This window comes from Pelodiscus sinensis, chromosome 27 (genome assembly GCF_052426305.1).
Source record: "Pelodiscus sinensis isolate ZL-2025 chromosome 27, ASM5242630v1, whole genome shotgun sequence".
Classification (NCBI taxonomy): Eukaryota; Metazoa; Chordata; order Testudines; family Trionychidae; genus Pelodiscus; species Pelodiscus sinensis.
Genome location: NC_143078.1, coordinates 11,873,621 through 11,896,423, shown reverse-complemented (window position 1 = coordinate 11,896,423; position 22,803 = coordinate 11,873,621). Strand labels below are relative to the sequence as shown.

Below are 22,803 nucleotides of genomic sequence, written 5' to 3'. Positions count from 1 at the left end.
TTATTTTTAAAGAGATCTTTCTCTAGCTGGTGATATTGGGCATCCTTAGGACAGGGTCTCCTTAACAGTCTGCTATTACACTAGTTTAATGTAATTTATAGGGATTGTGAGGATGTGACTTCCTGTGATTTAGCTAATGGCTGCTGCGCTTTCAATCTAGTTGCAGATGAAGGTCGTAAACATTTGGCCTTCCAGTGTGGCTACAGGCCTTCCAATATGGCTACAGCAAAAGGCCTTATTCCAGTCTGTGTAAGGCAACTGCAGTTTGCTCTTCAGATGCTCTTTCTTTGGGTGACCTCTCTTCCTTTGTTCCTGCAGATACCCCAGATAAGCTACGCTTCCACTGCCCCCGACCTGAGCGACAACAGCCGGTACGACTTCTTCTCTCGCGTCGTGCCCTCTGACACCTACCAGGCCCAAGCCATGGTGGACATTGTCAAGGAGCTCAAGTGGAATTACGTCTCCACCTTAGCCTCTGAAGGAAGCTACGGCGAGAGCGGGGTGGAGGCCTTCATCCAGAAGTGCAGAGAGGACGGTGAGTGCACTTCCCTGCTGAGATAGGGGACTGCGGGGGTGACATGGTGTCTGGGAGCGAAAGACCCGCTGGCTCTCTTTGGGCGAGGTGCATTATGGGTCATGGTTCCTGGAGCTGCATGGGTATAGCTGAATCAGTGAGGTCTTAAGCTTAGATGGCAGAGTCTTCCACTTGGAAGCTGAAGGCCACAGGTTCTATGGCCCACCTCTAGTATCTCTCCCTCGCCGATCCGGCCCCACTGCTCCTTGCATCGAGCAGGCGAGGAAGGGCCCCTCTCTGACTAGCTAGCATCGAAAGTGGTGATGACTAGAGAGGAAAGGGCCGGTCTGATGAAGCATCTTGGGTGTTATTCGCACTTGTCCTCCATTGGGATGTGCTACATGAGCCAGCACCCTGCTTCGTGCTGTGTTGCCAGCAGGGCTGAACTGGGAAGCCCCCGTCGGCATGCGGGAGATGGTGATGGCTCCGGGAGCGTTGCAGATTCCCAGGGCTCACTGGTGACAGTGGAGGTGAGGCGGTTCCCCTATTCAAAAGCCGCCTTTGGGGGACATGTGGGGGAACTCTGACCACAAGGGCAGTAACGCGGTTAAGCTGATACAATTCAGCCTCAGTCTTGATCCACCCTGGGGGGCCCTAAGGCATGGTGCATGCCCCAGATGTGATGGACAGATACTAGTGCTTGGCACAGCGTGTGTGAAGGCTGAAGGGAGCAACCAGCATGGAAAGGGACTAGAACCTCTAGCTGAGATGAGGTCTGCAATGGGGTGAGGAAATGTATGTAGAAGGGGGCGGGTCCTGATGCCTTTGCTTGTTCTGATTTTGGTCCACTTGGAGTTTCACCTCAACAAGTGTTTGGGGATTTGGCCTCTTTGTTTCTACCTCTTCCTCTTTCCCTGTGCCAAATCCTCACATAGTCTCATTGCAGCGCAGCAAAAATGGTTATAGGTCAAAAATGCATGACCTCTCAAGGAAGACTGGAAAACTGGGCTTGTTTAATTTAGAAAAGAGAAGACTGAGAGGAGACATGATGATTAGGGGGCTGGAGCATATGACTTATGAGGTGAGGCAGAGGGAGTTAGGTCTGTTCAGTCTGCAGAAGTGAAGAGTGAGGGGAGATTTGATAGCAGCCTTCAACTTCCTGAAGGGGAGTTCCAGAGAGGATGGAGAGAGGCTGTTCTCAGCAGTGACAGATGGCAGAACAAGGAGCAATGGTCTCAAGTTGTGGTGGGAGAGGTCCAGGTTGGATATTAGGAAAAACTATTTCCCTAGAAGGGTGGTGAAGCACTGGGATGGGTTCCTTAGGGAAGTAGTGGAGTCTCCATCCCTAGAGGTGTTTAAGTCTCAGCTTGACAAAGCCCTGGCTGGGTTGATTTAGTTGGGATTGGTCCTGCCTAGAGCAGGGGGCTGGACTTGATGGCCTTCTGAGGTCTCTTCCAGCTCTATGATTCTATGACATGATAGCGGTTTTCAGGCATCTAAACGGATTTTACGATGAGGAGGGAGAAAAATTGTTCTCCTTGGCCTCTGATGGTAGGACAGGAAGCAAGGGGCTTAAATCGCAGCAAGAGAGGTTTAGGTTGGACATTATGAGAAGCTTCCTAACTGTCAGGGTGGTCAAACACTGGAATAAATTGCCTAGGGGGGTTGTGGAATTGCCATCCCTGGAGATATTTAAGAGCAGGTTAAGTAAACATCTGTCAGGGATGATCTAGATGGTGCTTGGTCCTGCTGTGAGGGCAGGGGACTGGACTTGATGACTTTGTCAATCATCTAAGATTCACAAGAAATTCAGTTTAATAAAAACTGTTATATGCCTCTAGTTCAGTCTCTGGGAAATCTTTTCCTACCCTCTTGCTAGTGCTGCTGATGTTCTGGCAACCCTTTCCCCCTCAAAAAAACACAGATGTGCTTGAGCATCAATCCAAAGGTGGAGACTGCCTTACTGACCACCTTCCAGAGAATAGGGCAATAATGTTTGATGGCATGGCTATTGGCCAAGTACAACGTGCTGCACTTTCAACATTGGATGAGCTTATAGAGGCCATTTGAATGTTCATAATTAAGTTTGCAAGAAAATGCAAGTGTGTTTTCTTTGGACTTTGTCACAGATCAGTAACTCAAACCGGTAACCTGTCAAGGTCCCTTCCAGTTCTAGTGTGCTAGGATTCTATGACTCCTGAGGCTCCCACCGTGGCCATGGGTAACACTCTGCAGGTAGGCTCCTGTGACAAATCTCACCTCAGCACTTGGAGTGGCACAGCTTGTGGTCACTACGGTCTGAGGAGGAGCGGCAGTTTGTGGGGAATCCCTGGTGATCGGGATTCGATGTCTGGGCTGCACCTGGGCAGTCCCGGTGGGATGAAGAAGACCCTAGGGCTGTGTCTAGACTGCATCCCTTTTCCGTAAAAGGGATGCAAATTAGACACATCGCAATTGCAAATGAAGCGGGGATTTAAATCCCCCCCGCTTCATTTGCATAAACATGGCTGCCGCTTTTTTCCAGCTCGGAGCTTTGCTGGAAAAAAAGTGCCAGTCTAGATGGGGATCTTTTGGAAAATAAAGCCTTTTCCGAAAGATCCCTTATTCCTTTTTTTTAAGAGGAATAAGGGATCTGTCGGAAAAGGCTTTATTTTCCGAAAGATCCCCGTCTAGACTGGTGCTTTTTTTAAGAGGAATAAGGGATCTTTCGGAAAAGGCTTTATTTTCCAAAAGATCCTCTATTAGACTGGTGCTTTTTTCTGGCAAAGCTCCGAGACGGAAAAAGCGTCAGCCATCTTTATGCAAATGAAGCAGGGGGGATTTAAATCCCCGCTTCCTTTGCAATTGCGATGTGTCTAATTTGCATCCCTTTTACGGAAAAGGGATGCAGTCTAGACACAGCCTAGAAGTCCAAGGAGGAAGAAACAGTGTGGTTGGCATGAAGGGAGAGCCCTCTCCCCTACTTCCTCTCCCCATGCAAGGAAAGGAGGGGTCACCCTTTGCTAGGATGGAGTGACATTAGATTATTTAGACCCTAAGGCCAGCACCCTGCCCTGGCTCAGAGGGGAACCACACTCCTAGGAAGAGAGAAGGATTTAGTCAATCCTGGTCCTTGTTTCCACTGTGCAGGGTAAAACCTACACTACAGAGAACCTGGCTCGGAGGCTCTGCAGCCTTGCAGGGTGATGGGTCAATTCAGTCCCTGTTTGTTCATTTCCACTGTGAGCGTCTCTTCTCCAGGCAGGTAGATAAGCCCAGCTCATCCGTGGGCACATGCGGAGACCAGTGGGGGTGGCAATGTCCCTCTCTGTCACAAAGCAGAGCAGTGACTAGGAATGCTATTGCAGTGTGTAGGAATCACTTGTCCTCACACCCCTCCTGCTCAGGGTGGCCCTAGACTAGCTGCCAGCAACTGGCGCCTTAGGCGAACCATGCAATCGGCGCCCCCACCTCCAAGCCCCTCAATGATATTGCGCCACCATTTGGTGCCCCATTTAACTTGGCACTCTAAGCGACCGCCTAGTTCGCCTATATGGACGGGCCGCCCCTGCTCCTGCTCCAGGGTGGTTTCTAAGGGCCCGTCTGCACAGCAGGGCTAAAGTCGAATTAAGCTGCACAGCTTCAGCTACGGCAATTGCGGAGCTGAAGTCGAAGTAGCTTAACTCGGCTTTTGGTGCTGGCTACCAAGCAAGAAGTCGAAGGCCGAACGCTCTGCCTTTAGCTTCCCTTACTCCCCTTGAAAGCAGGGTTACAGGAGACGGAGGAAGAAGTCCTCCAACTCGCCACTATTTCCATATAAAGGCTTGCAGTGCAGACGCACATGTTATTTCGAAATAGCGCTGTTGTGTAGATGTACCCTGAGTGGCCTTTATGCTGGGGCGGGAGGGTATTCCCACAGGGGGTGTTGCAAGCAAGCCATATGGCAGCCTGCACCCCTGATACAAATGGACCCACAGTGTGGGTGGAATACTTCCCAATATTGCATTGCATCTCCCCCGTTAACGCTTAACTCTCCTTCCAATGGAGGGCAGCCCAAAGCCAGCCCCTGTCACTAGCTCAGAACTAATAGCCAGTTACAGCAGCACCCGCCTGCTAAATGAAATGTGATGTTTCCACCATCAGCAGCCGCAGCGAAAGAAAAGAAAGGAGGAAGGCGAGGGGGAGCGGGCAGGGGAGGGGAGAAAGAGGCGCCCGTCTCCAAATTGAAATCTGATCGGAACGGCCGTGGGCTGCTGCTGCCGTCCCCCTCTGCGGCCTAATCCTTCTGCGAGATTAAAGATGTCTTCGGCCACAGACTGCATTGATTCATTCTCTGAAATATAAATCATCCCTTTGCAGACTAGCAACGAGTGGCTACAGCTGGGGGATTTAAAAAGAAATGATTCTGGGCCCACGATGAACCAGGCAGGACATAAATTTCAAAGCCCTGATGAAGAGTCTCTGTGTGTGTGCCTGTTCCTCATGAAGGCCAGTGAGACGGGGTGGGGGGAACGTTAGGGGTGCAGGGAGAAATTGCCTGCTGGAGCACTGCAGCCCCTCGTAGTTTATCCTCCTCGGGTACCGAGTGATCCCAGCCAGGACCCAGAAGAGGCCTGGCATGAAGTAGTACAGGCAGCCTTCTCTGAATTCAGATGCAGCACATGTCAGAGAATTCCACCCGCCGTTTCCTGCTCCCAGCCAAATAATGGGTGATTGACCCAGAGATTTCATGTGACAGATTTCACTGTAAAACAGCCCTTTCTACCCAGCTTAAATATCCAGAGGAAGCGCCTTTGAACCCCTTTATAACAAAAAAAGTTTTAAAAATGGGGTTTAATAATCAGCAGTTGCTTCCTGTGACTGTCTTTTATTGCTGTTTTACACATGGGGAAACTGAGGCATGGAGCAACGACTCAATGTGTGTCAGAAGCAGAGTAAGGTACAGCTCTAGGGGTATGTCTAGACTGCAGCCTTCTGTCCGCAGAGGGATGCAGATTAGGCCGGTCGACATAGCAAATGAGGCAGGGATTTAGATATCCCGTGCCTAATTTGCATAAAAATGGCCACCGCGTTTTGCCGACTCAGCACTTTTTCAGCAAAAAGTGGCAGTCTAGAGGGGGATTACAGGATCTGTCGAAAAAGGCTTTCTTTCTTGACAGATCCCCCTCTAGACTGCTGCTTTTTGCCAACAAAGTGCTAAGTCAGCAAAAAGGGGTGACCATTTTTATGCAAATTAAGCATGGGATATTTAAATCCCTGCCTCATTTGCAATGTCGACCTGCCTAATCTGCATCCCTCTGCCGACAGAGGGATGCAGTCTAGACACACCCTAGATCTCTTGCTGGGCCCAAAGAATGGACCATGCTACCCCCCTCCCCCCAATGACACAAGCTCTATGGAGCATATGGCCATAATTTCTTTCTACATAAGAACGGCCGTACTGGGTCAGACCCAAGGTCCATCTAGCCCAGTAGCCTGTCTGCCGACAGTGGCCAATGCCAGATGCCTGAGAGAGAGGGAACAGAATCAATTATCATAAAGCGATCCCTCCCGTCACCTAATTCCGAGACTCTGTCAAACAGATGCTAGGGACACCCACCATTCCTACCCATCCTGGCTAAGACGTATTGATGGACCCAACCTCCATGAATTGATCCTGCTCTTTTTTGAACCCTGTTAAAATCCTAATCTTCACAACATCCTCTGGCAAGGAGTTCCACAGGTTGACTGTGATGATATAGCACCTAGCACAGCGGGGATCTTGGCCCATGAGGCAGGCTCTTAGGTGCTCCCCCTGGGCAAAGGCTACTAACAACGGGAGTCACTTTTTAACTCTGTAGGGCATATTGTGCTCTGATTTATGCCCCATACAACCCAACTAAGGTGGGGACAGTCAGCAATATTTTATCCCCATGTCGTGAGGTGAACTGTTGTGTTGTGTGCATGGGATCGCCAGCTTGAGAACAGCTGGGGCATCTGTGCTGGTGACTAAGCACCAGCGATCCGACTGTAACCATGAGACTAATTAGCGACTGGAACAATTTACCAAGTTTCATGGTGGACGCTACATCCCTGGTGACTTTAGAATCACAACCAGATGTTTTTTGGTAAGATCTGCTGTTGAAATTCTTCTGGGGGCAGCTCTATGGCCTTTGCGAAGCCCGAGGTCAGATTGGAAGTCCACAATATTCTCTTCTGGTCTTGCTATGGGAGACAATCCACAGCGGTTTCTAGACCGTAATGTCTGCTGGCTAATGTTTTGTGTGCATGGTGAGGAAATCTATTTGCCACGTGCACAGACTTGGAGTAACTTGGGGCTTTGCTGTGCACCGGCCTATGCAAACACTCCCTGCCTTCCCAGATCAGAATTTTTATAAACGCTGCCAGCTTCTAACAGAAAATAAAGGTGGCCCCATTCCTCGGTGCACCCAGTGCAGTGGAATTATCCCTGCAGGCAGGTACTTTAGCTTGTCTACAGACTTTGGACAGCTTGAAATTCTGTGCTCAGCAGAACTCCTTGTAAGGATTTGTCAGGAATCGGAAAGCATTCGGCTGACGGGTGCCGCGGGATGCTTAGAAAGGATTATCACCCGTGGGAGCAGGGGGGAGAGAGCCGGAGCATGCAGCTGCCGCCGATTCGGCCTCCCCCAGGAGAGGCTGCTGTGGAAAAAAAAAAGTGAGACTCCTGGATAAGGAGGGGAACTTTGAGCTACTTTAGTGCTAGCCTCTCCCCACAGGAGTCTCTAAAGGACTGGGAGGGGAGCCCTTGCCGGGGGTGGGAATTAGGTCTTAGCCCCGTGGCGTCCAAGCAGTTCTGAAGCAGTAGCCACACTCAACCAGCCAAATAGCCACATGCTAGTGGCAAGCGTGTTGGATGCCATGGGGCTTAGCCTTTCCCAGAAGGAGGCGGCAGAGGGAAATCTTCAGGAGCTGTGAGAGCGGGTGGGAAGGGGAGAACAGAGGGTTACTTCAGCCCTCCTGGCCTCTGCCAGTAGGAGCTGCTGTTAAGAGCTGACCTGGCACCTTGGGTCCTCACTCAATTTTTGTTTTTCTTCCTTTGAATCATTGCTCTGGGGTGGGGCTGGGGAGGAGGGGGTCAGGATGCAGGCAGCCCTGGGAGAGAGGACAACCCCAGTCCTCTCTGAGCACAGCAGCTTGGGGCCAGGTGAGAAGGGCCTCTCCATGGCTGCTGCAGTTCCAGCGGGCACAGCGTACAAATTAGAGGGGGGGAGCCTCTCTAAAGGGCACCGGGGGGAGGGAGGAGGCTTGGGGCTGGGGCAGTCCCAGATCGGGAGGGGGCACCCCTAGCCAGCCGCTTTTACCTTCCTGTCTTTTTTCTGTATGGTTTTATGCATCCCCATACAAATCGGGGGGAGGGGGGAGGGGGGAAGCTTCAACTCTCCCCTCACCCCCCCGCACAACCAAGCCCTTACCTTGCGTTAACTGCAGATAAGACAAGTCTGCCTACTGAATTTGGTGATCTTAGCTCTTACCGATTAGGAGGAGTGAGTTCTTGAACAGACCGACACACACCTGCTCACATCCAAACTCACTGGCATGCCTCGTAGACACAGGGCACTTCTGTACCACTGGCTGTCTGCAAGCTCACAGCTACGCCACACCCAGGCTCTCCCACCAGGAGGCGCCAGAGGAAATGGCGTAAAGAGCCACCCAAGCATGGGGAGTTCCAGCGTCTCCCAGCAGGTGGCGCTGGGGGGTAGCGGGGTGTGAATGCTGTCTGCTCAAAGTGCGACTGTAGCCTTTCCTAGCAGGAGTATGCTATAGGGAATGGTGTAGGACTGGCGGGGGCAGGGAGAGAGATCAGTTTGCCCTGTCCCTGTTCTGCGTGCTTCGCCTATCTGCTGCATAATAATCCACGCCGAGACGAGAACTAAAGAGTGTTTTTGGAGGCAGTTAAATTCCTGCTGTGCACAGACTGCTGCCTATTACTAATTTAACTGTATCCGAATGGCACATTAAGTTCTGGCAAGATCGGTGGGACACCAGGCCATCTAGCGCAAGTCAAACTGTGTTACGGCCTTATAAATAGATGAAGAGAATAAAAACTTCTAGGTGATGAGCTTCTAATCAAAGCCCTATAAATAGGAACTGCGTCCAATGCCTCTCTGAGGTAGAGGCTCTGAGAGCCGGCTGTGCTTTTCCTATGCGGAAGAGTCCGTCTAGGGATTCGACCCGCAATCTCTGCTCTTCAGGATTTTAACTTGAAAAGCAGAATGCGTTTGGAGGTGTGCAGTCTGATGTGAGTGCGGGTGTGCTTCAGAGCAGGTGTGGCTGTGCCTGGATGCATTTGTCCTTGTGATCACAGGGGTGTACTTGGTGTGCATACAGCTGCATCTGTGCTTGTGTAAATGGGTCTACGAGTATTACTGTGTGCAACTGTGTCCACCCTAGCACTATGTGTATGTGTTGATTGTCTACAGGTGTCAAAGACATAGCTGTGTTAGTCTGTTTCAGCAAACCAACCAGGAGTCCGATGGTACCTTAAAATTGTTTGCACATGTATGCATGTACCTGGGGATGTATGCACGTACCTGGGGATGTATGCACGTACCTGGGGATGTATGAGCCTGTGTGTGGGTGTGCATAGGATGTGTGTGTGTGTAGAGTGTGTGCATGGAGGGATGCATCTCTGTAGACACTGAGTGTGCATATGTGTGTTCACAAATATGTGCCACACACCACTGGGAAAATGGGACTAGCTGTACCTGTGACTCCACAGATGTACATGGGATTGTGCTTGTGGTGTGTGTGTGTGTCTGTGCCTGTCTGATTGTAGGCTGTGTGCATGGAAACTGGGGAGGGAGGCAAGCAGTGTGGTGGCAACATAGAAATGTGTTTTTATTGCTCTCCATTAACAGCTTAGCTGCTAACCCGACTGGGGTTTGTCTGTGCTAAGCAGCAGCCCCACCGGAACTCTGACGATAATGATTCACCTGATAAGGAGAAGAATGAAGGGACAAGTTGTCACTTTGCATTTGCTCTTGCACAGATTTGCCATCCAAAAGAAGAGCTCTTTTCAGCCTGGTTTGTGCAGGTGTGTGTGTGTGTGTGTATTCTGCTCCCGTAGTGCTGTGTGAATGCTAACCCTTGGGCTAGACACTCGGTCAGGCTGGTGGTGGGGGCAGCGGCAGAGGAGGCGGGAAGAATATTAGATTTGCAGTTCTGCGTCAGAGCACTGATCTGTCAAGTCTAGCATCCGGCCTCTGCTAGTGGCCATGGACAGCGGCTTCCGCTCCTGATTGATGTGCCTGGTGCAAGGACATGGTTTGAAAGGCCAATGGTACCTGCATGCTACCCCAACAGGATAACTTGGCCAGACAGTGGCTCAGGCATATTCCCTGGGCTAGCCCTTTCTCAGAGATCTGCCTCCTCTACAGAATCAGGAGGCTGTCTGCTTTGGCAATCAGAGGTGCATGGCAGGCTCGTGCCAGCTGATTGGGGCTCAGCCCAGAGCTAAGGGGCTGTTTAATTGCCGTTCAAACATTACAACATAAGTTTCAGGACCTGTCCCTCCCACCTAGAGGCTGAGTGTCCAGTACAGGCCCGAATATCTACACTGCAATTAGCCAGCTCCTTAGCCCAAGCCCTACGAGACTGTCAGCCGGCACAGGCCAGCCGAGGGTTTTTAATGGCAGTGTAGATTTACCCCGGGTGAGTGGCATTTGCTGCGGATAGCTTTGAAGGCCAGAGAGGAGGCGTCGCTTGATTGTCTAGCCCGCTCTCCAGCATAATGCAGAGCAGAGAATTTCACCCGGTGACTCCTGTACCGAGCCAGGATGAGGTGTTTGACTAACACATGCCTCCCAGACAAGCCGTCCAACCTTGTTCTGAAGCCTTCAAGAGCTGGCAGATCCACCGCCTCCCTTAGTAATTAGTGCCAATGATTAATCAGTGTCAGAGTTACAATTGTGTGCTGTGTTTCTAATCTGAATTTGTCTGGCATTCACCGCCAGCCATGGCGTCTTGCTAGGTTGAAGAGCCCTCTAGTACCTGGTGTTTTCTCCCCCTTCCCCCCGCCATGTACTTATACCCGGGAACTGAGTCATCGCTCCATCTCCAATTTGACACACTGAACTTAACGCAGCTCTTCAGTCTCACTCGGGAGGTGTGTGTTTGTTTCTAGCCCTCCAGTTGTTTTTGTGGTTTTATTCTGCACCCTCTCTCGGCAGTTTTTCAATTGCTCATTAAAACCATGCCCAGCAGAACTGTCTGCAGCATTCCAGCATTGGCCTTGTAGGGGCCATCCCCGGAGCAAAAATCAACTCCTCGCCCCTGCTTGACATTGCTCCGTTCGTACATCCGAAGATCGCATTAGCCCTTTTGGCCACTACATTTCCTGGGAGCTTAGGTTGAGTTGCTTCCTCATTTTTACTCCAGAATCGCTGCTTTCTGGGGTACACCTTTGCCCCCATAAGTGTGGCCTGCATTCCTTGCTCCTAGATGTGTTTGGCTGTGTTAAAATGTAGTTTGTGTTCTACCTGCCATGTGCAGGTTAAATTTTGTTTTGTGCACCAAGGTATGTGCAGATGTGCACCACCAGTAGAAACACATGCTGTGGGAGGCGCTGCTATTCAGCTGGGTGGCATTTGAACCTCTCCTGAGTGGCCACCCAAGCACTTAGCTTACAGGGAGCACTGGTTGCAGGTGTTCGGCAGCTTGGCAAGGCAGGTCAGATGGATTTTGGACCCAAGGCAGACCCTGACTGGGTCAGTTGGAATACTCGAGGGGCTTAGAAACTTCACACGGTGCCGTGGGGAAATTCCTTGGTTGCCCTTACGGACACTCTAATGCAAGAGTTCTAGAAACTGAACCTCGCTGTGTCTGTTAGGGTCGGGGAAGATGGGTGTGTTGCTGGGACAAGCTGCACTTCCACTTGAGATGGACGGAGGCTACATGTAGCTCCAACAGATTTACAGGCATGGACCCTACATTGTTCTCAGTGGGAGCTGGTGCTGCAGGAGGGTGGAGGAAGGGGATAGAGGGGAGGAAACGCTGCTGGATAAGAACATAGTTGGAAGTTTCTCATTGGGAGTTGTGGCCTCCGAATTGGTCCTCCCCAACGGCTTGAGGTGAAGCCTGCAGAAAGACACCCATAGACTGCAACAGGTTTTGGATCAGACCCTTCATCTGGCATTTTCCAACTGAAGCATGTGGACTCCCAATCGATCTATAGCTGCCTCACAAAGGAGGAACCCACGGTTACAGTTCTGCTTCACCGGGGAGGTCGGTGTTCAGCCCCTCACCTGCCTCCTCCATCCATCAGCTTCATCCTCAGCCACTGAGAAATCTGTACAGCCTTTCAGCACCACCGGTCCTTGCTACGCCCCGTTGGCATGGCCACAAGAGCTGTCAGCCCTTGTGCAAATTCAGCACAGCGAGGACGGCCCTGAGGAAAGGTGGACCAGAATTCCAGGGGCTTCTGGGCTGGGAGAGAGGCTGAGGGAACCCAGGAGTGCGGCCAGGTCATGACTGCCTACTGACGGGTTTCTTTTACCTTCTTCTGAAGCCGTTATTACTGGCCACCATCAGAGACAGGATTCTGGACATGCCAGGAGCTGGATGGACCATGGAGCTGATCCAGTCTGGCAAGTTCGGGGCTGTCCCTAGGCATTCGCAAAATTCTCGGCTACGTAGGGCACCTGAAAATTTGGGGCACCAAATTTTCGAGTGCCCCTACACAGCCTTGTGTGCTGGTCGGCCTGAGGAGGGCACCAACCAACTCTGCTGGCTCCTTTCTGGTCTCTCCCCACAGCTGCTGCAGGGCTTCTTCCTGCCCCCTCCCTCACATGCTTCTCTCAGCCAGCAGCAGCCAACTAGTGAGGGATCCTTGCTGACAGACTGGGGGGAAGAGGGGAGCCCTCTGCAGCTCTGCTTTAGCCTCAGAGCTCTGTGTGTGTGTGTGGGGGGGGGGGAAGCACCTGGACCCTGGTAGAAGCTGCCCAGGGAGGCCCTCAATTGTGCCTGGCCCCATCTTTTGTAAGGACAGTGCCGAGGCCAGTTGTCTGTTTTCACTGCTGTCCCCGTGGAAGGGCTCTGGGGCCAAACTACTTGCCACCTGTTGGTTCTCTGCAATGTCCCTGAGTCCAAGAAGGTCTCACGACCCCACAGACGCTTTGCTCCTGCAGCAACCCAGGTGGACGGGAGAGTTCAACTTGATGCAGGTGCCCCCACGATAAGCTGAAACAGCATGGTGACTAGCCCTGGCGAAGCTCACTTCTGTGCAGAGGAGCCCTGTTGATTAGCCCTGGCAGTGCCTAGGCCTCAGGCCTGGTCCCCTGTGCTGGGGAGAGTTTTCACGTGGTGGCATAAGCGGATGTCACTCCACTCAAGTCAGGGATGTTCCACCCACACACTCCACGGGTACGTCTATACGACACGCCTTTAGTTGGAAATAACGGTGAGCTGGAGGACTTCTTACTCTGACTCGCGAGAACCCTCATTTCACGAGAGTTCTTCCCACTTCCTGCTGTGTGGACAGCACCAAAAGCCAAGTTAAGCGATTTCGACTTCCGCAACCAATTGACGTGGCTGAATTTGCCTTTCGCCCTGCTGTGTAGACATCCCCCAAGAGGGAATCCAGCCAGATGCTGAGGGGGGAGACTTGCGGGGGGCTGTGTTGAGAGAGGAGGTGATGGGAGTCACAGCAGTGGAAGTCTCTTTGCTGAACAGCCCAGCTGCAATGCTCTTTCTATTGGTCTCATTTCCCCATTGGGGAACCGAGTGACGGAAAGGCTCCAGATTGTGAAGAGAGCCAATCGGGATTGGAACCCAGGAAGCCTGACTCCCCATTTGACAGCTCAGTACAAGGATGACAATGACTTAGAGTCATCCTCCCGAGCCAGAGTGGCTGTAGTTTAATGCAAATGAATTTGCAATAATTCCAGGTAACCGGGCAGTTCACTGTATGACTTAACAATTATGCTGTAAATTACTGCACTCGGAGTCTAGGCACACATGTATTAGCCCAATACTGAGCACCGTAATTCATATATACAGTTAACCTTAATGTGATGTGAATGAGTGTTAATTTGGTTATTGGAGAATAATTACACTGTAATTACAGCATAACTGCAGTGTAATTAGTCACTGTATTATTAGAGTAACCCTGCTCCCATGCTGTAACTACTGGCACATGCTTATTTACAGAGCAACAGAAACCCTACGACGGGCCAGGTTGTGTGTCACTCACCACGGGGAGCAGGCCCACTGAAGTGGCCACAGCCTGGCCCATAGCTCCTGGTGGAGTACCGTGGCCATGTATGAGATATGCATGCCTCAAGGGGCCCCAATGCTTGGGTCAGCAAGGAATGTCTGAAGAAGAGCTCCATATATTGGGTGCGTGTGAAGCTCTTGAAAACCTGCCTGGCCAGGGAAGAATCTGGCCCTTATTTAGAGGCATAAATAGGAGCTGAGCATATCTGCACAACCGTCCCCTCCCCACCCCGCCGATATAGGACTGGGATTTTCAGGAGGATTCAGTATGGGCCCATCTCTGGAATCCAGGGTATGTCTAGACTCTCTGTCGACAGAGAGATGTAGATTAGGCACATCAAAATTGCTAATGAAGAAGGGATTTAAATATTCTGCGCGTCATTAGCATAAACATGGCCACCACTTTTTTTTGAAATGGCGTTTAAAAAAACAACAACAAACCAACACCCTGCAGTCTAGATGCGGATCTGTCGAAAATAAACCCTTTTTCGACAGATCCTGTAAAGCTCATTTTTTGAGGACTACAGGATCTGTCAAAAAAAGGGTTTATTTTCGACAGATCCGTGTCTAGACTGCCATTTTTTTCGAAAAAACTCCATTTCGAAAAAAAGCGGTGGCCATGTTTAGATATTTAAATCCCTGCTTCATTAGCAATTTTGATGTGCCTAATCTACATCTCTCTGTCGACAGCGGGGTGCAGTCTAGACATAGACCCAATGACTGAGAAACTCCCATTGAGTTCAGCGGGGGCAGATTTTCGAGAGCCCAGTGGAGGGGGAGCAGATGTCCCAATTTTATAGGGACACTCCCAATGATTCAAGATTTTGTCTCATAGAGGCACCTTTTACTCCACCCTAAGCCCGATCTTTTCCCCTTGCTATGCAGTCACTGGGGTAGGGAGCCTTTTTTCTGTCAGGGTCCACTGACCCACAGAAAAATCAGCCAGGGGCCACATGCAAGCCAAAAAACCTTCACTCCACTCACCTGTGATCAGGATCAGGGCTGACTCTTCTGGCGGCCCAAGGCCATTAGATTTTGTGGGGCCACCTAGGCTGGGATGGGGGTTGGAATGGTGGGTGCTTACCTGGGGCTGCTCCCCTTTGATGAGGAGGGAAGCAGGTGGCTCATTGTGGGCCATGCTACCCTGCGTTCACCTGCAGGCACTGCACCCTGCAGCTCCTATTGGCTGAGATTCTCAGCCAATAGGAGCTGTGGGGGAGGGCGGCGGCAGTGCAAGGATGGAGCCAGATGTGGCTCCAGCTCAGCAGGGAAGAGACAGTGTATGGAGCCGCCTCTCTTGTCCCCCGATCAGGCAGGGCCAGATAACATGCAGGGGCTTTAGTGCTTCCAGCCCAGGGCCCCAGGCTAACGTGGCCTCACAAAAAGATCAGGATTTTCGGAGGCCCAGAGCGATTTTTGTGGGGCCTCCCTTAAAGCCCTGACAGACCCTTTCTCAATCTGACCCTGCTGGTAGTGGGAACAGGCACAAGGCTTCTGCCCTACGAGTCCGGCTTGCATCATGGAGACTTGTCATAGGCTGGATCAAATGAAGCAGGGAGCCAGCTCTGTCCCATAGGCTGAAAATTCCCCACCCCTTCCCTAGCCCAATGTGCAGCCTACACGCTGAGCTTCTACAAGGAAAATAGACTCAGCCTGATTCTTCTTTCTCTGACATTGGTGTAAATAGGGAGGGAAGCCAGTGGCGTTACAGTGGTGTCCAATCAGAGTCAGTGGATGAAGACAGTATACAGAAAAAGTTGGCCCACGTGTATAGTTGTAAGGCTCCTTTGCACCACTTTAATAATTGAAAGGGGGCTGTAATTTAGCCCTGTTTCAAAGCCCCTTTCCACTGCCCGAGAGGTGTGAATGAGACTCTGGCCCATATCTATTTATTAACAGTTTGTCAAGACACACAGGTATCCTGAACTCAGCTAGTATCACTATTTTGTGCCTCAGCCAAGAGCCAGCCTGCGTTCCTTGGAAAAATCAAAGCTATGGTGCTGCCCAGGCGATGCTGACTTTCCCTGGCATCTTTCGAAGCAAACTATTGAACATAAAGATCCCAAATTTCCTGGTGCACCTTTAAACTTTCTCTGCATGTGTGTCTTCTCCATAACACAGCTGTGCTTCAATTCTTGATGCCCGTCTTGAGGCTTTGGAGTACATTTGTATGTTTATGATGTGGAAATGTTCATTATAATGTGGAACTGGTTACCAGTAAGCAGACAAGCTGTTTTCTTTCCAGTGAGTTATCTACTTGACCTTCCGTTAGAGAATTTACCAAAGTCTCCTAGTCATGCTGTTGCATGTACATTCCTTCTTAGGGCGTAAACTAACCTTTAGCTACTAAAGAGCTGAGAAGAAACTGATTGTCTCATCAGTGGAGGATTTTTCTGCACCCACTTCTGGTGCAGGTCACTTTCGGAGACCAGGGCACTGGACCAGATGCAGCAGTGGTACAAGGCAAGATGAACTTTGACACAGAACTGGCCATTTAAAAAGTCAATATTTACCAGTAGCTACCAGCCAGTTGTATGGTTTATCCCCCATAATTATTTCCTATATTGAGAAAGCAGCTTTGGAATATGTGTCTACAGATGAGCATTTAAAGAGCCCATCTTGTCATGGAGGCATTGGGTAATTTGTGTTGTCCATACATCTGTCGGCTCCATACAATGGTTGTACAGCTATGGCTTGGGCACGGTTTTTACGAGCTGCCGCTTGATCCTAGTGCATCTTGAGTGCTTTCCAAAGGCAACTGTTATTCCTATTTTACAGGCTGAGGAAGTGAGGCACGGGGGGGGGGGGGAGGTGTGAAGGAATCCACTCAAGGCTGCTGAGGAAATTAGTGGCGGAGCAAGTAGCAGAGCCATGGGCAATGGGCGGAGCATCTACTGGGCTAGTTCATTGTCGTGCCTCTTCTGCCTGGGGTCCTGCCCCAACTCTGCCTCTGCTCCCCCCTATGCCCTGCCCTGCAGGTCCCCCCCACTGCTGCTCCCCATATCCCTCCTTTCCTCCATCCCCCTCCCTAGCTCAACTGTCACCACCCACTGCCCCCTGCATCCCTCCTCCCCCCTTGCCATGAAGCCCCTACTGCCTGCAGGGGCGTGGCAGATGGGCAGTGTGTTCGGGGGGGGGGGGTGAGAGGAGGAGGAGAGAAGATGAGGGGGTGGCAGGTGGAGTAGAAGAGAGGGAGTCACCAGGTAGCAGAAGGGGGAGAGCAAGGACAGGAGGAGGCAGAGTGCAGGCAGGGTTATCATGGCCCAGGTATCCAGTAGTGGCATCAAAGTGGCCTATTCTGCATGCCACCTGTTGGCAGAGCTAGACATTGGACGGCCTGTTCTAGTGGTATCTAAGTCCATCTCTGATCCCAAGATAATTGGCACCCTTTCAAATGCTCAGGGCTGGGGAAGAGCAGTCCTCCTTGCACTACGCTCGGATATGCAGGCATCTAGACACTCCGGCATCTCCTCGCCCTGTCACCAAACACATTGCGATGAAATATTAGGTTTATATTTGTGTAATTTAACCAGTGTGCAACACATGTTATGCAATGCGTCATAATGTGCAGCTCTCTATTTGGCGAAGAGAGTAATATTTCTAGCCAACCGCGAGATTCCTTAGTCATCCGTCTGGATCAATTTCACATTGTCATTTTTCTCCCTCCATCTGGTTTTATCCTTCACTGGGTTTTCTATATTTTTCTTCGAGAGGCCAATATATATTTATGATGCATTTGTTCATTACTATGTGATATTCATGTCTGTCTATTTCCAGTGTAGCTGGGTTCATTACTTGTGCTTGGTGCGTCGGCGTGTCACCTTAAAAAAAAAAGTGACTCCGCTAGCAAGAATGCAAAGGTCTGGGTAATATTAAGTGGAGGCGTTTACTGTTCTAGAATCTCAGAGTATAAACAAGTTAAAAGAGCAGTTGCAGGTCAGACTTGTGTGTGCACTTGCCACAGGTGTGCGTGCAAACTGGAAGCTGGCCAATGAGCTACTTCTACAAACCACCATTGTGACAATGCATGCAAATGTTCCCTTTTCAACATGTGGTTGCTCCGGCGGATGTAAAGATGCTAGCACTTAAACTGTCATCATCGGAAAAGGTGACTAGATACCAATGATTCCTCCCTACTGTTGGTATTATTGTAGCTCAGCCAAGGTCAGGTCGTCATTGTGCTCGGAGCTGTACATACAGCTAGTAAGAGAGCAGACTTGCCCTAAAGGGCTTGCAGTGTAAGTAGACAAGGGTGGGAGGTGAAACAGTCATGAAGAAGAATGGAAGTGACTTATGCAAGGGCACTCAGCTTGTCAGGATGAGAATGCTGGTTGCAGCAATGCTAATTGAATTCCCCACCCACTAGACCATGCTGCCTTTTTATCATGGCAACGATCAGTCCAAGCTTCTCCTTTTTCCACATGAAGACTCCTCTTCAATCCACCGCTCATCATTCTGTAACTTGCACCTGGATGTTACAAGGATTGGAAACGCATCTGTAGATAGTCAATGGTGGCACCTAAGACAAAAAGAACACAGTGATGATCAGATCACAGGCTGAATTTATGGCACTGGTGGTTAGAGTCCAAAGATGATATTTTTAAGCAAATTAAATATGAGGATCATTGAAAGAGAATAGATTTAGGACCATCCAATGCCACTCTTTTTTCAGTGTCTCTTGTCAGAGAGTATAAATTCCAAAGTGAGCAAATACTGGAAATGTATTTCCTATGCATACTCATTTGGATTTTCAAATGAACTCAGTTTCCACATATTCACGGTCCTCTTATATTTGCTCCCTAAAAATGCTTGTGCAATATGTGTGATGGAAAGTGAATTCACCAGTATGAATGCTTAATGGAAAGTGAATGATCGTTTCACAGATGGGGGAAACTGAGGCATGCACTAGTGAGTGTTTTTGCTGAAAGTCAAAAACCCAGTTCTCCTGGCTCCAGTCCAATACCTTGTCTGTTAGACCACCCCGCTGCCTTTACTAGTATTAAAACCAACCTATTCTCCTCGCATCCGGCAATTTGTCACAACATTGTTCTTACCATGCTTAAGCAGGGCTGCTCAGGTGTTCAATGGCAGTACAAATCCATGAGGCTGGTCGCAACAAAAGAAAATGAAGAAGCCCCAAACAACTTTTTGTTTTAATTGCACTCCATTGGCTTTTAGAGGGCTCAGATAAGTTTGTTGCATTGATGGTCACTCAGGAATTCATTATCAAGTTGACTTTTAAGGGTACTTTTGTTTTGCAGTGCACAGCTGTGAAATTTCCCTCTATTTAATCGCAGATGTATGGAGGGTTGCTTCGGCAGATAAGTCTTGTTGAGATTAAAAAATAAAACCCCACGCACTTGACCTTGGCAAACTGTCTCCTGTAACCCTGGCACAATGCTAATAAAAATAACTGCAATTATAGATCGGGCAGATATGACAGCTGGGATGAATGGAGAAGAGGAGAGATCACCTTGCCCCGGTAGCTTTCTAAAGACATGCACGTGGTGCTAGCCTTTGTCAGCACAACATTTTCTGGCTCACCAGCAATGAAAGTAGGAATTGGCGTACATGGCCTACAGCCCTGTGATGAAAGAGGGGTGCTGTTAGCAGTACTGCACAGTGTAGGTTGGGGGAGCAGCTGGCTCCCTTGCTGGAAGCCTCTCATTGGCTGCAGATGCTGCAGCTTGCCAGCTGAATTCAGCACCTTGGACAGCGCTGTAATTTCTGGCATAATACTCCAGGAGGTGAGCATGCTCAGTTGCTAGGGCCTGATCCACAGATGACCTGGGGGCTCCTGCTGACTTCCTTGGGCTTTGGATCAAGCCCCCAGGTGAGCATAGGGGGCACTGGGATTGGACTCATAAATCTGTCCCTTGGAGGCTAGGCAACCTGTCCAAGAGGGGCCATCCTGCCATTAGCCGGACTGGAACCAGGTTGAGAGCTGACCAGGTCAGCTGGGGATTTCAATAATCTCTCTGTAGGAATGTCCCATTTCCAGGGCTTGGAAGAACATTGCCTGGGGTTTGTACGATGTCCCCTTTCTCATTGCCAGTGTAGCCTGGGGTTTGTGGCTCCCTCCATCTCTAGCTCGCCCAGCACTACCACTGCAGAGCGCCCCGATGGGAGAAAGGCTTAGAGAGAGATCTGAGCACAGTGTAGCATCTCCAGCTCTCCTGTGTTTGTCCCCTGGTCTTTGTCGTGCTGCTGCCTTGCTCATAAATTAGCACAGCTCTCGCTGGAATGGGGCACTGGCTCGTTCTTGTTAATGGCTCGGTGCGAAAAGGCGACTTTACCTGGACTTGTGCATGGTGAAGGCTGGTATATAACAAGCAAATGGAAAATTCCCTTAATATGCCCACATGAGAGCTTCTGAGAGACAGCCTCAGCCTCCTAATGTGGTAGATTCACTGGGGTGAAAAGTCCTTATTTATTTTGGTCCCGAGCCAAACCCACTGATGTCCAGGGAAACACTCCCATGGTCTGGGAATCAGGCCCTTTGCAACCAAGGAGCTCTGAGCAGCTGCACCTCCCGTTGCTGTCTGTGGCATAGTGGGGGGCTGTCTGCTCTGTAACCCAGTGTCCCCCTGCGCTGTGATGGGAGATTCTCACGGACTCTCCCAAATGTGTATTAACCCAGACACCCAGGCTCAGCCTCCCAGGGAGAGAGACAAAGGGAGAAAGGCGGAGACCAGCACCTGGCTGGGGGACAGAGCCTGGGAGGGAGGGCAGTTGCAGTCTGGGAAGCACGGAGAGAAGAGGCTAAGCTGAGGCCTGGGGGTGATGGACCCAGGAGCGGCTCGAGGCGAGCTGCCGGCAACTGATGCCCTAGGCGAAATGCTTGATGGGCGCCCCCGCCTCCATAGCCCTCAATGGTGTGACGTCATCATTGGTGTGACTGCCAAGGTTGCCTACGTGAGACCTACGTGCCGACGTGGCTTCGGTGAGACCTTTCCCTGTGTGTGAGTCTTGGGATCTGGCTCTAGCATTAGCCCACAGGTCTCACCGCAGTGTCCAGTGGATCTGCGCTGGCTGGAGATGACCCAGTCTTTCTTACATGCTCCCCGGGGACTAGCTCAGCATGGACAGGCCTGTGGATGGACCCTTCGTGGGGATGGGTGCTACTCCGGCGGCTCCCAGGCCCCCGTGAGGAAGCCAGAATGAGGTCCTCGCAGGATGTTCGGTGGCCTTTCAGAAATCACATTGATTCGGGGAGAATGTTCTTGCGCTGCGTTGGCTGAAGGCCCGGATGCTCAGCTGCGCATCTGAACAGTGCCCCTGCAAACCCAACCCGCTCCCCACCGCTCACAGCAGGAAGCATGGCCCAGTGTGACAACTGGACATCAGGACTCCTGGGTGCTGTTAACCCCTTCCTTGCTGTGTTGAAAGCTACTGATGCTGAGCACATGTGGAAATCGGGCTCTTATTTAAGCTCCTACAAAGGAACTGAGCTCTTCTGGCAATCAGGGTTGAGTGGTGGGGGCCAAGCACCTGAAAACCTGGCCCCATGTGTTTCTGGGTTCACTCCCTCCCTCCCGTGAAATGGGGAACACTTTCCAAACTTGCAAGGCTGGAGCTCACCGAGGGAGTGTCTACACAGCCGTGTTATTTTGGAATAACAGCTGTTATTCCGAAATAACTATGCGAGCGTCTACACAGCAATTCTGTTAGTTCAGAATAACGGAGGGCTTATTGCGACTTCTGTAAACCTCCTTCCACGAGGAATAACGCCTCTTCCCAAATAGCTATTTCAAAATAACCGTTGTGTGGACGCTCCACTGTTGCTATTTCGAAATAGCTTTTCCCCAGCTCCCTAGTGCTTCCTGAGATTCTAAATTGAGGTAGCACGGCCACATTAGGGGGGCCTGCCTTGGACTCATTTTAAGGCTTCCCTGTAGTGTAGACGGGCTATTTCAAAATCAGCTATTTTGGACTATTTCTTCCAGAATAGCTTATTTTGAAATAAGTGTGCAGTGTAGATGTACCCCGAGTGAGGATGAGCATGGGCTTGGAGATGTGTGGATGAAAGATGCCGGCAAAGGGCTGCAATCCCTTGATCTGTCTCAGCAGAGAAATCTGTCTTTAATTCCCCCATGTGTTCGGAGGCAGCTGTCCTCAGTCCTTCTGCGTCTGTTCTGGAGGGGCTGTAACCTTCCAGTGAGCCATCTCAGGGAAAAACTGTCCTCTTGGTTCCCTCTTCCCTTCCCCCCATCTGTCGCTTTCCTGCTGGGCATGAGTATGCATCAGCGGGGCATTGTGACTGTAGTGCCTGCAGGCATACCCAGCTAGCTGTGACCCCACTAGGATCTCCTGGCTCTGCACTGGAGCTCAGAGGCCCGCTTTGCAAAATTAACTTCTGTCCGGGCAGACGTTCCTTTGGCAGCGCCCGCCCTTCCTGGAGCCAGCCAGCAGGCCCGTGTCTCCTGTCCAGGCTCTGTGGCGGCCAAGGGGCCGTCCACGAGAGTGGCTGGCAGGATGTGCCAAGCCATCAGCCCCGTTCCTTGTGGCCGCCAAGGGGGCGTGATGCTTCGTCGTGTCTCGCTGAAGCCAGGCCAGCGTGCGCCAGCAGATAAAGGCGAGGCGGGGGTGCAGTGGAGCCAGTGTGCTCCAGCGGCAAAGGGCGTGCGGCTGAGAGAGGAAGATTATGCTAGCCGAGCATGGCTGGCGGAGCAGAGCGGCCGTGAGAGTCCTTTGTTCCAGCCGCTTTCTCAGACAGGTGCCAGCTGGGGGACTGATAGCCTAGTGGGCGGGGAAGCTAGGCCGGGCCTCTGCCTGGAGGTAGCTCGTTTCACCCCGTGCTTTGGTGATGCTTAGGGAAGTCACACATTGAAGGACAGCAGCATGCACCAAGGTGGGCTGGGACTCTGCTGGCTTGCAAGCTGGCCCCATCTCCGCCTCCATCAGAGGACTAGGGAGAGAGGCAGCCTGTCACCCCAGTGTCCTCTCCAGCAGTAGGACCAGAGCAGGAGAGGCAATAGGGAGAGCTCAGTTTGCCTTCCCTTCCTCCCCCTGGTATCTTGAAGCCCAGCTCTGGCTGCAGCTCCCATACTGGCCTTGGCTAGTGAGCACACATGTGT

At 51.1% G+C, this 22,803-nt stretch overlaps 1 protein-coding gene across 2 annotated transcripts in view; it reads left to right on the top strand.

Moving 5' to 3' along the window:
* GRM4 (glutamate metabotropic receptor 4) overlaps positions 1-22,803 on the top strand; it is a 204,257-nt gene that overhangs the window by 56,358 nt on the left and 125,096 nt on the right. For both annotated transcript variants that reach the window (XM_075910067.2, XM_089773623.1), the window contains exon 2: positions 319-535. In XM_075910067.2, the coding sequence (XP_075766182.2) occupies positions 319-535 (217 nt within the window). The remainder of the gene's footprint in view (positions 1-318; positions 536-22,803) is intronic.